At 40.3% G+C, this 17,509-nt stretch overlaps 1 protein-coding gene across 1 annotated transcript; it reads right to left on the bottom strand.

Annotated features, from left to right (window-relative positions):
* Positions 1–847: 847 nt before the first annotated feature.
* On the bottom strand, positions 848–1,843 carry LOC145049763 (uncharacterized). Its single transcript, XM_078998124.1, has 2 exons — positions 1,061–1,843; positions 848–949 (listed from the first exon to the last, which is right to left on the bottom strand). The coding sequence occupies exons 1-2, from the start codon at positions 1,841–1,843 to the stop codon at positions 848–850; spliced, it is 885 nt and encodes a 294-aa protein (XP_078854250.1).
* Between the last annotated feature and the right edge of the window lie 15,666 nt (positions 1,844–17,509).

The following is a 17,509-nucleotide window of genomic DNA, read 5'->3' as shown; positions in this document are numbered from 1 at the left end:
GATAACGAAAAATGTTCTTCACAACAACCATGTGAGGTTCTCTAGGATTGGCTTGAAACCTGGCACAATAACAAACAGAAAACATAATATCCGGTGTACTAGCTATTAGATACATAAGGGACCCTATCATTTGACAATATAGTGTTATGTCCATAGCAGGTTTTTCCAGAGATGGTATTAACTTCGTGCCAAATTCCATAGGAACCTTCACTTTTGAATCACCCTTCATACCGAATTTCGTCAGTAAGTTCTTTGTATAGGCCTCCTGGTTGATAAATATACCTTATGGTCCCTGTCTAATATTCAAACCAAGGAAAAAATTAATTGGACCCATTGCGCTCATTTCAAATTTAGTCTCCATCAACTTCCTGAATTCAGCTGTTAAGCTAGGATTCGTGGAGCCGAAGATGATATCATCAACATAAATCTGAACAATCATCAGATGTTCGCCTTCCTTCTTACGAAAGAAGGTTGGGTAAACCGAACCTTGTTTAAATTTTGACATTTTCAAGAAGTAAGTTAGTGTTTCATACCAGGCTCTTGGTGCTTGTTTTAGACCATAGACAGCTTTATCTAGCACATAGCATTGATCAGGGTATTTTTCGTTCACAAAACCAGGTGGTTGCTCAATGTAGACTGTTTCTTTTAATTCTCCATTCAAGAAAGCGCATTTGACATCCATTTGGAAAACTTCAAAGTTTTTATGAGCAGCATATGCCAAAAAGATTCTGACTGATTCTAACCGTGCTACTGGAGCGAAGATTTCCTCATAATCTATTCCTTCCTCTTGACAATATCCTTTTACCACCAACCGAGCCTTGTTACAAATGACATTGCCCTCTTTATCTCACTTATTTCTAAACACCCATTTCAAGCCGACAACAGAAGCATCTTTCGGTGTAGGAATCAACCTCCATACTCGGTTGCGTTCGAACTCATGGAGCTCATCCTGCATTGCTTGAACCCAATCAGAATGATCAAGTGCAGCATTTACAGTTTTCGGCTCAATTTTGGAAATAAACGAATTAAACATACAAAATTCAACTTTAGAGAATAATGCAGTTTGTTTCGCCTTCAGTTGAGAACAAGTAAGAACACTTTCTGAAGATTCACCAATAATTTGTTCTTTGGGATGGTCCTTCATCCATTTCATTAATAGAGGATAGTTTGGGTCATATTCTGGATTCAATTCAGCTTCCACTTCTACTTCAACTTCTGATAGATCACCCTCACCTTCGTTAGTTGTATTGTCATTCTCTTTCTCCCCCTCGACTGGCGAAGTGTATCCTGAGGCAACACCAGTGTTTTCATCCCCTGTGGAAGGTGGATTCTCCCCCTTGATTGTACTTCTACTCGTTGGTTTTGGATCAGTGCTTTCCTTTTCATCTGGACCTTTATACGTTGGGGAGGGAATTGAATTCTCCCCCTCGACAGAGACTTCAGTTGTCTTTGAAGTTGTAGAACTCTCCCCCTTGAACGTAGAGCCTTTGCGTGGAGAGTCGTTTGTGGTTTGTGCACCTTTAGCTGTAGGAGGTTCACTTTCCATCTCTTTGGCAGCTTCATCGATGACCTTTTTGAGATTATCTATTTTGTTATCTTCTGCTTTCGCTTCTGAATGAATCGCTTTCTCTGGTTCATCAAACAGCCGAATGTATTCCTCGAACATGTTGGATATTGGAACCGAGACTTGTCCAGATTCTGGGAATATGTCACCTAGGTCACTTTCACTCCTTTGAACCTTCTTCATATAATTGTCATCAAAGGTGACATAATAAGTCTCTTCAATCCTTTTGGAGCGTTTATTCAACACTCTATATGCTTTTGATGATAGAGAATAACCCATAAATATTCCCTCATCAGCTTTGACGTCAAACTTATTTCGGTTTTCTTTAGAGTTGAAAAGAAAGCACCTTGAACCGAATATGTGGAAAAATTTGACATTAGGCTTCCTATTATTTAAGATCTCATATGGAGTAATTGAGAATCTTTTGTTAAGCAAGGACCGATTCTGAGTGTAGCAGGCAGTGGCAATTGCATCAGCCCAGAAGTATAATGGTAGTGAAGCGAAAGTAAGCATTGTTCTGGCAGCCTCACAAAGAGGACGGTTTCGTCTTTCAACAATCCCATTCTGTTGTGGTGTATAGGGGGCCGAAAAATTGTGAGTTATCCCCTTATCAGCTAGAAAGTCCTCAAAATATTTGTTTTTGAATTCCAGACCATTGTCACTTCTGATGTTTCTGACCGTCTTCCTCAGTTGTACTTCCACTTGTTTAATAAATGTCTTCAACTTGGGGTTTGCATCTGATTTCTGTTTAAGAAAGAAAACCTAGGTGAAACGTGAAAAATCATTCACAATTACAAGAATGTACTTACTACCACCGATACTTTCGATAGCCGAAGGTCCACACAAGTTTATGTGCAATAGTTCAAGTGCTTCAACTATCTTTGTATTTAGGCGTGTAGGGTGACTCTTTCTGCTTTGTTTTCCCATCTCACATGTAGCACATAGATGCTCCTTATCGAACTTGAGAAGAGGAAGACCTCGAACATGGTCACCAAGCACCAATTTGTTGATGTCTTTGAAGTTCAGATGCGATAGGCATCGATGACATAACCAGCTTTCATCGGTATTCGCTTTTGACAACAGACAAATAGCTGGTGTACCTTGAATTGGGTTTAGATTCAGAGGGTACATTTCTCCCTTACGTTCAAATTTCAGCAGAACCTTTTTGGATTGTTTTTCAATTATCTCAGACCCCTCATCATCAAATGATACCTTCAAACCTGTGCCCACAACTAATTGTGACACGCTGATGAGGTTGTGTTGTAATCCTTCTACATACGCCACTTTCCTAATTGAGAAATCTACATTGGTTATCATGCCATACCCATTGATTGTTCCATAGGAATTGTTTCCATACTTTACACATCCACCATCTTTCAGGGACCGAAACTCCCTCAGTTCTTCCTTCCTTCCTGTCATGTGACGCGAGCAGCCACTATCTATATACCATTCATCATCAAACTGCTCGTCACTGATTACCTGCAAATTTAAGCAGATTTAGGAACCCAAAGTTTCTTGGGTCCTGGTGAGTCTTTCACATAAAAAGGAATTACAGTAGAAATATCAACCAAATATGTTCGTTTAATGAGAGTGGTTTGATCTTTTCTTTTAATTGTGTATACCTTAATTTTGGTTTTATCTTGTTTAAATTTGAATTCGTTCGTTAGTTTGTTTGATGGTGTGGGGCTCCTAGGATTAGCTGAGGATTGCTTGTTATGGATCCTAGTATCAGAAGCTAGTTCTCCTTTTCCTTTGATATTTGTTTTGAAATTTGCTTTGCCTTGAGGTTTGTTGTAACAAAGATTTGACTTAGGACCTAAACTAGGTTTAGAACTAGTAGGGGGACCAAAAGTTGACCTAGGACCGAAGCCAGTCTGTGGACCGAAGCCAGTCTGTGGACCGAAACATGACTTTCGGTTCTTTAACTTGGAATAGTAAGAACTTGGGCTGGAATTTTCTTTTACTATTTCCTTTCCCTTGTCTGTTGAGATTTTCTTGGGAGGAACATAGTTGGAATTTTGTGAATTCCAGTAACTCTTTCGCTCATTTAGATTCTTTGCATATCGTTGATTTCTTAAGCGTTTTTGCTCATCCAGTTGCTTCTGTGATTTGTGCATGTTGAAGCTTTCTTTTTGCTTGTCTTTTTGAGTTTCGTCTGTTTTGACTCGTGCTTTCGGTTCTTCTTTCGGTTCTTTAGGAATATCTTTGGTTCCACTCGTACTTGGTTTGTCAGAACTTGAGGTTTTATTTAAGGGTTCAACTATGTATCTTCTTTTAACTTTCCAAGAGGTCTGCTCAGATAAGCCTACTGTTTCGTCTGCATTAACTATAGGAGCTGACCAGAAGAAATCTTCACACCCTTCTTCATTGTCTTTTTCTACCAAGACTCTTAGTTCTGCCGTTTGCTTTGGAGTGACTCCTGTAGCTGCGTATACCTGATTTGGCACAGTCTGAACCTTTTGATAGACCATGGCTTTTTCCTTGAGTTTTAGTTTCTATTCTTTTGACATACGAGCGAATTCAACCGAGTTTTCTGATATCAGTGGTTTTTCATTCTCGGTTTCACTTTTCATAAACTTAGAGCAGTCAACTTCGTCCTCTACTGAGATTTCACTCATCTCGCTTTCCTCATCAAATTCAGACGTATTATCTAAGTTTATTTTATTTTCATTGACTAGTTTGGCGTTTGAAAGATCAAATGTTTGAATAGTTTTAGATTTAATTTTTAGCCTATCATTTTCATCTAAGATATCTTTTAGCATACTTTTGTGTTCTTTAGAATCGATGAAGGTTTCTATCTTGTCCAAACCAAGCCTATAAGACATGGATGTCTCTTCAGAGGACACTTCTGATTCGCATTCTGCTATGACCTCATCTTCCTTAAATTCAAGAAAGGGTAATATCATTTTATGAATTTTCTTACTGATTTCACAGCTTAAATGTAACTGAGCAATATTAGTATAAAGACGCTTAACAATTAGACAGAAAACATTTCTTTGTTTCAAAAACTTTAAATTGTCTCTTTGCAAGTAAATACTTTCGTCCCTATCTCTAACTAACTCCGCTTCCTTCAGCTCAATCCACATTCTTCTCTCCTCACTCTTTGAAGACACCCTGCTGAGTTGGTCGGTTAGGTTAGAATACGCTAAGCGAGTTTGCATGAGGCTACTACTTAGGTTAGAGAACTTAAAGTTTAATTCAATTAATTCTTCTTCATAATTTGTTTTTGGAATTTTAAGAGATTCAAGAATAGATTGTACCTTTTTGATCAGTCGATCGCAGTCGTTGATCTTCTCACTCACTGGCTTGGCTGCAAAGCATTTGTTCTCGGTCAGGTTCGGTTCCTTATCTGCACTTTCGGTTGATGGGCCAGCAGTGACAATTAAACACTTTCCAGACGAACCTCCTTCCTTTGTCACACAAGCCTTTCCATGAGTGGGCCTTCTAACCTCTTCATCTTCAGAGTCGGTTGACCACACTTCTACGCCACCGAATTCATCTTCCCCAACATTCTCCTGAACAGTCAAGGCATTCATTGAGCTGTTAGTCGCCTTCTTCTTCTTGATTTCTTCTAACTTGTGCATATAGTTCGCTTCATCATCTTCACCCTCTCTTTTCTCATCCATTTTCCTTAACATGCAATCTTTGGTAAAATGATTCTTGCCGTGACAGTAGTTGCAGTCATATCCAGAATCTCCTGCAAGCTTGCTCTCCTTTTTCTCTTCATCCTTTTGAGAGGAGACTTTCAGTTCATCCTTCTTCTTCTCAGAACTATAACTTCCCTGCCAGTTTCGGTTCTTGCTGACAGGAAATTTTCTCCTTGAAAACTTCTTTCGATTAGTGACCATCATTGCATACTCCTCACTTGTAAGGTCACATTCAGACATATTTGACTCTTCTTCTTCTTCTGCAATACTTTTTCCTTTGGAGACAAAAGCCAACGATCCTACACCAGAAACCACTTTCGCTTCCTTGGTTACTACACTTTCATGGGACTTAAGTATCCCTACAAGTTTCGCCAGAGAGTAAGACTTAAACTGTTCATGCGCCTTTACAGTGGAAACTACAGCCATCCATTCCGGTCTCAGCCCGTTCATGAACGTCACTTTCTGCTCATTCAACTTCCTCTCTATTCCATGTTTGATCATCTTACTTAGGAGATGATTGAACCAATCAAAAGACTGTATGAGCTTCTCTTCGGGTTTCCGTTCGAAAACTCCAAATTCTGACAATATCAGGGTTTGAATGGAGTGTTCCAGATCTTCATCAGTTGAGTAAAGTTCCTTCAACCTATCCCAAATTTCTTTAGCCGTTGTGTATGAACCTACTAACCAAAAAGTGTCAGATTGCAGGTCGAATCTTATCATTCGCATGGCCTTCACGTTACACAATAGCTTATCTTTCTCATCCTATGGCATCTTTTCTACATCCGTCACCAGCTTGTTGTAATCCTTTTGAGACTTAACAGTCGTGTTCGTTCCCGAATGTACAAACGGTCCAAGAGTGATAGCTTCCCAGATGAGATAGCCATTATCTTCAGATCCAACCACGTAGTCTTCAAAGTGATGAGCCCATACTTCGTAGTCTTGAGTATAGAGTATGGGTACTCTGGTTGTAGATCCAATGCTATTTGAGATGTTGATGGGGTTTGTTTGCGAATCATCGTGAGACATGGTGAGCTGCTAGAATCAAACCTGTAATCTTGAGATTAGGGTTTTATCAGAAACATAGTCACCGTCGATATGAAGAAGACGACTTCTATTTATACGATAAAAGCGGAAACCCTAAATTTTTCTGAATTCAGAAGGAATGTGTATTGATCACACATTCTCCTGCTCTGATACCAATCGTTAGAGCAAAGTTCTTTTAGGATCGAATGATTCTATGCAAGTTAACGAATAAAGACACAGTAAAGAACTCGAGAAAAGAGTTGAATATGTCGAATGATTAATGCTTTAACACCTCAGAAGAGCTCGATAAAGAAATTCGACTGTAGAGGTGTTTTAGGGTTTACAATAATGAACGTCAAAATCAACAGCTTATCATGCATACATGCATGCATATTTATAGTAAAACCCTATTAGCTAATCTAGAAAATCATGGATGGACAGGCCCAACCCGGATACAAAACTTAAGGCCCTAGACGCAACATAAACAGACTCAACACAATCCCACACCTGAACTACTAGCTACAGTTAGGCGGGCACGCCTGGGGTGAACAAATGTCATTTAGCTTAACGCCTGAAGAACGTTATAAAGGTCTCTCGGTCGTATCAAGTATGGTTATACGACTCACAAAATAAGTATAAACTAACTTTGTTTACGGACTCTATTTTTCAATTGTTTTATTTTATGTAATAAAACTACTTTTATATATGCTGATAGCAATCAAGGACTTCTAAACTGACATCTCTACCTCTAGGACGAATAACATGTTTTTAGGGAAAATATAGGATTTTCCAAGGATAACACTAGCATTTCTAAAACTGATGGTTTGCATTCTACCGCTAGATACTCTTTTAACACTACTTTTCGTAAGAAAATATAGGATTTTCTTGAGGAACACTTTTCAAAAAGGATTTCGAAGAAACATTTTCCACAACAACTAAATGCATGTGAACTCACCAGCTTTATGCTGATATTCTTTCAAAACAACTTGTATTCTCATGGAATCAGTAGACAGGTACCTGCTGGATTTTGAGGAGCCGGAGCAATAAGAGTTTTATTTTTATATGACTACATACTTTTGATGTACTTAAAACTAGTTTCAAACTGATGTAAACACTTTTTCATATTGTATTAAAATTTTGGTCGTGTTTATTATGCTTGCTATACAATTGTTGTGATACTACGCATGACATCCTCCACCCTGGAACGATTGCGCCATCACGGTTTCGGGGTGTGACAGATTGGTATCAGAGCACTTGTTTATAGTGAACTATGTATACCGAACCTTACATGGTATACAACTATAAATATTTAGGGGCCTAAGTGCTCTAAACTAAAAGTATACTAACAAAAATACAATTATTTTTATAAAAGTATATAAGCATACCCGAGTATCAGAGCCCGTGTCGTAAGTAGAACAAAACAAAAGTATTTATATGTTGGACACTGAGGTTAAACCTGGGCAGTTATGTAATCATGTCTAGGGTGAATATAGCCTGATCAACTATATTCAGTCGAGACATGACCAACATGTTCTTGGGAGTGACTGTGGTATTACAGCAGGCCTAAAACTTACCAAAATCATCTCACATAAAGTAAATATAGGAGTATTTTAGCTAGAGCCAAACTCAGTATACAGATTCACTCAAAGTGTTGCTACCTCTTCTTCCTTAAACAATAACTTACTTGCATTAGTAAACCTTCTGTGCTTATCGCTGGGTAGAACACTATTATTATCAAGATGAGATATATATTATTTTTATATATCTCAAGGACTTACCATCCTCTTCTTCCCGATTGTTTCTAGAACAAGATACCTGTTAGATAAGATGTCTAAGTCCATAACTATTTCTGGTATGTACTTGACCCGACCCGACATGGTCCATTTGTGTTGCATGGCATCATGCATTTGGATAGACTAAATGAGAGAAATAACACTTGTGGTTTATTGATATATTATAAGTTCTAATATATTAATAGTATTATTTAATTAGTATTGATCAATAATCAATTTGGAATTAATTAAGTGATCAAAAGATGACTAATTAAATATATGGGTTGATTATGTAAATCATCCATAACTTGTATAGTGGGCTAAAAGGCTCCATGGATTATCAAGTTGGGTTAAACCCATATGATGCTCCATGGGAGTTACAAACCCATGGGTCATGGAAATGAAGAGTCATGACACATTAGGGTTTACATGGTGTAACCCTAGATGTGTCACACTATATAAGGAACATGTTATCTACCAGAATCGGCTACACTAAGAACAAAAGAGGGTTAGGCTGATTTTACAAGTGTGTGCATTCTCTCAAAAGTCATTCCAAAGGCATTTGGTGTTGTGTAAAGCATTTGAGGCATCACACTTGGGGTGCTAGGCTCTCAAGGTTTTCAAGGAATCAAATCAACTACAAGGTATGTAATTCTAGCCATCCTTTTAGGATAAAGTTCCCCATGTATGCAAGATAGGATTATGAACCTTGGAAATCATATTTTGCATGTATTTTAGACAAACATAGATCCAAGGTTTATTAGGGTTGCATGTACACTTAGGAAGTGTTAGAATGCTCAAAACCCATCAATACCTCCCCGACCAAGACCCATAAGAAGGAACGACAACACTCTGCCACCACCACCACCGCCTCAGTTCGACCCCGTTAAGTTTCAAGCAGCAGTTAGAGCCGCAGTGACTGCAGCACTGGCACAAGTGAATGCTGGTGGGGCTGGAGGTGGAACCGACCCACAGAGACAAGATGGAAGTCAGGGACATCAAAAGGAGTGTTCCTACAAGGACTTCATGACTGCAAAACCCAAATCCTTCGACAGATGTGGAGGTGTCATCGCTTTGACTCGATGGTTCGAGAAGATTGAATCCATCTTTGAAATTTGCGTCTGTTCTGAAGCAAACAAGGTGAAGTTCGCCGCCTGCACCTTCACCGACAGAGCTTTGACCTGGTGGAATGGTCGAGTCAAAACCCTAACCCTGCCAGTGGCTAATGCCATGGGTTGGGAAAGACTGAAGGAACTCATGCTTGCAGAATACCGCCCGAGGAGCGAAGTGCAAAAGTTGGAGCACAAACTCTGGAACTTGAAGATGAAGGGTTTCAATATCGCTGCCTACACCGTGAGATTCTGTGATCTGGATCTCCTCTGTCCGGGAATGGTCACCCCGGAAAGTAAGAAAATCGAGAGGTACATTTGGGGATTGACGCAACCAACCAAGAGGAACGTCCTGGCTGCTAGACTGACTACATTTGAAAGCGCCAAGGATCTGGCACAGACCCTGATCGATCGTGGAATCGATCTGGATGAGTCAGCAGCGATCGCTGAACCGTAAAAGGAGAGTGGTGAGAAGAAGAAGAAATCCTGGAACAAACGCAAGGGCCAGTCTTCGCAGGAGCCCTCCAAGAAACAACAAACAGTGGTAGTTCATGTTGTTACTGCTCCTGCTGCTGCTCCAGCTACTGTTCCAACCACCCAAGCTTCTACCGGTGGTTATTCAGGGAAACTACCTCTATGCAAGAAGTGTACCTTTCATCATCATGGACCTTGCCGTTATTTGAATTGTAACAACTGTGGGAGGAAGGGACACACGACACGATACTGCAGAGCACCAGTCCAACCAACCAACCAGGCTGCGGGAGCAGGTGCTGGTCAAGCTTGTTATGGTTGTGGAGAGGTTGGGCACCTCAAGAGAAACCGCCCCAAAGTGACAACAGGTGGCAATGCAGGAAGGGTGTTGGCAATGGGCCAGGAGGAAGCGGTCGCTGATCCTACCGCTGTTACGGGTACGTTCCTCCGTGACAACTCTCATGCATGAATTCTTTTTGATTCTGGTGTGGAGAGGAGTTTTGTTAGTCATGCATTCAAGCATCTAATCAAACGTAAATCCCAACCTTTAACTGAAACGTTCACCGTCGAGATGGCTAACGAAGAGAAAGAAAGCGCGAATGACATATTCATAGGTTGTACTCTTACCTTAGGCAATCATTCCTTTCCTATCGATATGATGTATATATCTATTAAGAGTTTCGATGTCATTATCGGTATGGATTGGTTGAGCCCCAATCGTGCTGATATCCTTTGTTTTGAGAAAGTTATCCATCTCAATCTTCCCTCTGGTGAAATCCTCATGATTTATAGAGATAAGCTTAGCTCGAACCTTCATGTCATCTCGTGCATCAAGGCCCAGAACTACCTGCAGAAGGAATGCCATGCGTTTCTAGCTCATGTCGTTGATGAGACACAATAGGGTAAAGACCTCGAGAGCATCCCCAAAGTCTGCAACTTTCCTGATGTCTTCCCTGAAGATCTCCCAGGAATTCCTCCCGAGCGTCAAGTCGAGTTTCGCATCGACTTGATCCCTGGAGCTACTCCTGTAGCTAAATCTGCTTATCGTTTAGCGCCAGCGGAAATGCAGGAATTATCCAGCCAACTCAATGAGCTGATCAACAAAGGGTTCATAAGGCCGAGTTCCGCACCCTGGGGAGCTCCGATCTTATTTGTGAAAAAGAAGGATGGATCTTTTCGGATGTGCATTGAATACCAAGAACCGAACAAGTTGATGATCAAGAACTGATATCCCTTGCTTAGAATCGACGACCTTTTTGATCAGTTGTAAGGAGCCAGTTACTTTTTAAAGATAGATATAAGATCAGGGTACCATCAGTTGTGAGTTCACGAGAGTGATGTACCCAAGACAACATTCCGAATTCGCTATGGACACTACGAGTTTGTAGTAATTCCCTTTGGTCTGACTAACGCACCAGCAGTATTCATGGACCTGTTGAATCGGGTGTGCTGTCCTTTCTTAGAAAAGTTTGTGATTGTGTTCATCGACGATATGCTTGTCTATTCGCAGAGTGAGAACGATCATAAACAACATTTGAGGCAGGTGCTGGAAACCCTAAGGGAAGAGAAGCTATATGCAAAATCTTCAAAATGTGAGTTATGGATCAGGAAGGTGAATTTCCTTCGTCATGTGGTTAGCAAGGAAGGCATACATGTGGACCCTTCCAAGATCAAAGCGATAGAGAATTGGTCTGCACCGAAGATGCCCACAGAAATCCGGAAACTCTTGGGTCTCGCGAGCTACTATCGCAGGTTCATACAGAACTTCTCCAGAATCGCTAAGCCTTTAACTACCCTGACACAGAAAGGTGTAACCTTTAGTTGGGGAGTCAAGCAAGACACTGCATTTCAAACATTGAAGCAAACCCTGTGCAACACACATATCTTGTCCCTACCCGAAGGGACGGAAGACTTCATTGTCTATTGTGATGCATCCAATCCGGGCCTAGGCTGTGTGCTCATGCAACGAGGAAAGGTTATCGCCTATGCATCGAGACAGTTGAAAACACACGAGGTAAACTACACAACCCACGATCTAGAGCTAGGAGCAGTGGTCTTCGCATCGAAGATCTGGAGACACTACCTCTACGGAACCAAGTGCACCATTTTCATCGATCATAAGAGCTTGCAACATATACTTGATCAGAAGGAGTTAAACATGAGACAACGACGATGGGTGGAGCTACTTAGTGACTACGAGTGTGAAATACGCTACCATCCCGGCAAGGCCAATGTGGTTGCAGACGACCTCAGCCGAAAGGAGTATTCAGGGCGTAAGGTGAAGGCACTGACAATGACCATCCATTCCCACTTATCCGCACAAATCAGAGAGGCTCAGCTGGAAGCCTTAAAACCAGAGAACATGTCGGATGAAGCCCTATGTGGAATGGAGAAGAACTTAGAAATCAAGGGAGACGGAGTTTACTATTTCATGGACCGTATCTGGACCCCAAAGTAGGGTGGTTACAGAGAAGTTGTCATGAACAAAGCCCACAAGACGAGATACTCCGTTCACCCAGGTTCAGATAAAATGTATCTGGATCTCAAACAACTTTATTGGTGGCCGAACATGAAAGCAGGAATTGCTACCTTCGTGGGAAAGTGCTTGACTTGTGCCAAGGTGAAAGTAGAATATCAGAAGCCCCCAGGTTTGCTTCAGCAGCTAGAGATACCTGAGTGGAAGTGGGAAATGATCACCATAGATTTTATCACCAAGTTACCCAGATCTCCGAGTGGGCATGACGCCATCTGGGTAATTGTCGATCGGTTGACTAAATCCGCCCACTTCCTGCCAATCAAAGAAAACTTTAAGATGGAGAGACTCACGTGGATCTACATTCGACAAATAGTTTGCCTTCATGGGGTACCTGTATCCATTATCTCCGACCGAGACAGCAGGTTCACCTTGAGATTTTGGCAATCGCTATAAAAGGCACTTGGAACTAAGTTGGATCTAAAAATCCGGTACATTCCGTTTTGTTTCCCATCCCAGTCTTTCGCAACACTTCAGGTTTATGAGCACGACTTATAATCCTCAGACAGATGGACAAAGTGAGAGGAAAATTTAAACATTGGAAGATATGTTGAGAGCTTGTTTCATCAACTTCGGCACGTCATGGGACACTCATCTCTCATTGGTCGAATTTTCCTACAACAACAACTACCATACCAGCATCAAGGTTGCGCCGTTTGAAGCCCTCTATGTCTGCAAGTGCAAATCCCCTCTGTGCTGGGCTGAGGTGGGGTACACGCAGCTAGCCAAAGGTCAAGTCCCTGGCAGCACTCTCACTGGTCCTGAAATCATTCGAGAGACGACTGAAAAAAGAGCGTACAAATCCGAGAACGATTGAAGGCTTCACGAGATAGACAAAAGAGTTACGCCGATAAGAGACAAAAACCCTTGTAATTACAAGTTAGTGACCGCGTCCTCCTGAAGGTCTCACCCTGGAAAGGCATGATACGTTTTGGAAAACGTGGAAAGCTAAATCTAAGGTACATTGGACCATTCGAGATCCTTGCTAGAATCAGTCCCGTAGCATACAAACTCCAGTTACCACGAGAACTCAGCAACATCCATCCTGTCTTCCACGTGTCAAACCTAAAGAAGTGTCTATCCGACGAGACACTTGAGATTCCTCTCGACGAGATTGATCTGGATGAAAGTCTACATTTTTTGGAAGAACCTGTTGAAATCATGGACCGCAAAGTCAAACGTACTAAGCAAAGTCGCATCCCGATAGTGAAGGTCCACTGGAATGCCAAGCGGGGTCCTGAATTCACGTGGGAGCGCGAGGATTCAATGAAGCAGAAATATCCTCATCTCTTTCCAAGTTCATGATGGTACTCTATTCTTGAATTTTGGGACGAAATTCCCTCTAACGGGGGGATGATGTGACAACCTGAAACTTCTATCTTGTACCTTAGACAAATTCTATCAATGTTAAACTCGTTTAAGCTATCTTTAGCATTGTTTTGAGCCTGTTTGGATGATCTAAATCCTTGTACAACCAAAGTTTGAATTAGGGATGGGTTGGTTTAAGATCTATGGTTGCATATAGGCCAAACACTCCATCAAAAGGAGTGTGTGGCCAGACACATGAGTGTGTGGCCGCACACCCGAGTGTATGGCCGCACACATGAGTGTGTGGCCGCACACACGAGTGTATGGCCACACACCCGAGTGTATGGCCGCACACACGAGTGTGTGGCCGCACACCCATCCTCCAGCCGCATACTCAACCCTATTTATATAGGGTGACCCCTTTACTCATTCCTTTCAGTTGGCTGCACTCTACTTTCTCTCTATAAAAACTTCATCCAAGAACGCTCTTAAGGCCTCAAAACGATCCACTTGAGTGCGAAACCTCAATTGATACTCAACACTCGTAACCGATCATCCGCTCAAATCATCCGTCAAACGGTGAGTTCATACCCCTACATTTTCTGTGTTTTTAATGTTTTCAGGAGGGGGGGGGGGGGAATACAAGCCAAACGCTAAGTATTTTGCTAAAGTTGTAAACTTATTAATGTAGTACAACGATTTCCACGTTTAATAACATATTCAAATATTTTATCTCTTTTTGTAATATGTTGAACATAAGGGAAACTTCTATTTGGGAAATACAACTTCATAGCTTTCAGAAAGGTTTTTACAAAGCATTTTCCATATCAACTCTAATAAACTATAATGGGTATAGTTTGGGATAACCCTCTAGGTAGTCTCTACTTAATCAAATTTCATAATTGAATATATATAAACTACGACAGATTTAGTTTATGTTATATGTTTTCTCAGAAGTATAAAGTATAGTTATTCAAGGATAATGACTATTTTATGCTGATTTCTCGCTAGTAAACTAGATTATACAGAATTGTGAGGCGCTACTTCAATACTGTACCCTTAGGTGTATAGTGATAAATCATTTTAGTATAACCAGAGTCTCTTAGAGGGGGAGTGTGAGATTTGTCAATAGATCTATTCGGGACTGACAATCCCACACCTGAACTACTAGCTATAGTTAGGCGGAGACGCCTGAGGTGAACAAATGTCATTTAGCTTAACGCCTGAAGAACGTTATAAAGGTCTCTCGGTCATATCAAGTATGGTTATACGACTCACAAAATAAGTATAAACTAACTTTGTTTACGGACTCTATTTTTCATTTGTTTTATTTTAAGTAATAAAACTAGTTTTATATATGCTGATAGCAATCAAGGATTTCTAAAGTGGCATCTCTACCTCTAGGACGAATAACATGCTTTTAGGGAAAATATAGGATTTTCCCAGGATAACACTAGCATTTCTAAAACTGATGGTTTGCATTCTACCGCTAGATACTCTTTTAACACTACTTTTCGTAAGAAAATATAGGATTTTCTTGTGGAACACTTTTCAAAAAGGATTTCGAAGAAACATTTGCCACAACAACTAAATGCATGTGAACTCACCAGCTTTATGCTGATATTCTTTCAAAACAACTTGTATTCTCATGGAATCAGTAGACAGGTACCTGCTGGATTTTGAGGAGCCGGAGCAATAAGAGTTATATTTTTATATGACTGCATACTTTTGATGTACTTAAAACTAGTTTCAAACTGATGTAAACACTTTTTCATATTGTATTAAATTTTTGGTTGTGTTTATTATGCTTGTTATACAATTGTTGTGATACTACGCATGACGCCCTCCATCTGGAACGATTGCACCATCACGGTTTCGAGGTGTGACAAAAGTATTCCGTAATATTGTATAAGTAATTACTAAAGCACTTACTACCTTAAAACCAGTTTGTTAATTAAGGTTAAAATGTGAGTTGGTCGTAACCATACTGATATGACATGTGTTTAACACGACGACCTAAAGGTGTTGAAACTGATGTGACATTTGTCACCCATAGACTTGCAAGTCCCACTGTAGCTAGCAACGAGGTGTGGGGTGTCAATCCCATATAGATCTATACATAAATTCATGTTCTCCCTCCAGGAGACTCTAGTTACAAAATGCGACCTAACAAGTATATTGCTAAGCCATGAAGTATTGGTTTCACATTATCATTATCTTGTTCTTGTTATCGTATGTTCCTTCTGTTCTAGTGTATAGTATGTTCCTCCCTGTTTCTCTTTATAGTATGTTCGTTCTGTTTCTCGTTATAGTGTGTTCTGAACTAATGTATGAACTGTCTCCTATATGTCTCACTGTACTAGAAATAGTGAGTAGTAGTCCTCTAAACTATACCTATTATAGTTTAGTAGTAATGTTGTTTGAATGATTGCGTATGTTTGAACACCTTTGCTACCCAAAGGTATTGAATTGATTTGAAATAGTTTGTTTGATAACACAGTTTGAAGTATAAGAAATCTCTTGGTTTGATATTATAAATCACATGTGATTGATTATACAACTATATGGTTTTCTACTTGTATGCCCCCCCCCCCATAAAAGCATTTAAAATCATTTAAAAGATAAGTTAGGGGTATGAACTCACTTGGTAAGAGTGAATCAGGCAACGTTTCATTTCTAGGAATGATCTTTCTTGACGTAACCGTGGGTTTCTGGTGAAGAAACGAGCTTTACACGGGCAACACTTCGACTGGAAAGGAGCAAGTTTCTCGGGAACTTTGGAACTTCGGGCTTCTGTCAGGGCTTGGACACGTAACCGGGGCGTCGGGGTAGTCTTGGGATGCTTAACACAGAGTAAAAGTGGAAAAGGAGAGTAGAATTGAGCAGCCTAAACTCGAGACCTTCGGTTTCTATTTATAGTGAGTAATTTTGGATCTCACGTCGTGAGCATGGAGTGGCTCACGTCGTGAGCTCGATCTTATCCATCTGCTGACTCAACTTCTGACAACCCGACTCTGGAACCCATTCAACACTGGTTCACCTCGTGAGCTTCAGGCTCACATCGTGAATCCTCTGAAAGTGTGGGGATTTGTGTTTCGAACTTCAGAAATTCATATCTCTCGCATACGAGCTCTGATTTTGACGTTCTTTATATCCACACCTATGTGAGATTATGCTCTACAACTTTCGTTTAGACTTTGTCGGCTAAATTTGACTTTATTTTTAATATTCTATTTTTAACAGGCCGGGACTGGAAAAGTCCGTTAAAAATCCATAACTTCTTCATCCGACGTCCGTTTTCGTATGTCTTTTTACCGTTGTACTACTATTGTCAAGATCTTCAATTCTTGTTTAGGTTGCGTCGACTAAAAGTTGCTCGATCTCTATTTCGAGTTTTTAGCTATCTACTGCTATATCCGAAACTTAGAAAAATCATAACATCCTCATACGAAGTCATATTTGGACTTTCTTTTTATGTATGTTTACGGTTTAATGATATCTACGACTTTCATTTAGATACCTAAGGCTAAAAAGTATTCTATTGAAATTTCGCGTTTTATGCTTAACAGTGCTTTACCGGCTAAAAATTTTCGGGTTGTCACAAGATCTAAGCTCATTAAAACATATTAATCCGTAATGTTACAAACTTTATGCTTTTGCATGCCTTAAAAGGTTCCGAAACCAAACTTAAACACTTTATCCCAAAGAATGGACACCAAACTTTGCATGGTTCATCATAATCCGTCAATATGATATTTTTGTGCACTAACATCATCATAAATGATGAGATCTAACATTCTAAGCTCCTATAGTAGCTCATACTCACAAGGGATTAATTTCATTTGGAGGAAGTAAAGTATGATTTCCATTTCCATTAATGCACGACAAAGGGATTAATCTCTCACCTTGATCGCCACGTGGGATATCATCTTCAAGAGGAAAGCTTGTTGCAAAAGATTTGGGAAGACCATAGTTGTCTGAACTAGACATCTACAATGGGAGAAATTCAATTTAGTTGATTTAAGTCCTTAATATAACACCCAAATGAAATATTAAGGCTAGGACCCAACACAATATTTTAC

The sequence above is a fragment of the Lactuca serriola genome, chromosome 5, assembly GCF_051521515.1.
Source record: "Lactuca serriola cultivar US96UC23 chromosome 5, Lser_US96UC23_V15, whole genome shotgun sequence".
Taxonomy (NCBI): domain Eukaryota; kingdom Viridiplantae; phylum Streptophyta; class Magnoliopsida; order Asterales; family Asteraceae; genus Lactuca; species Lactuca serriola.
The sequence above is the reverse complement of the archived record's forward strand: the minus strand, read 5'-3'. Positions and strand labels throughout refer to the sequence as shown.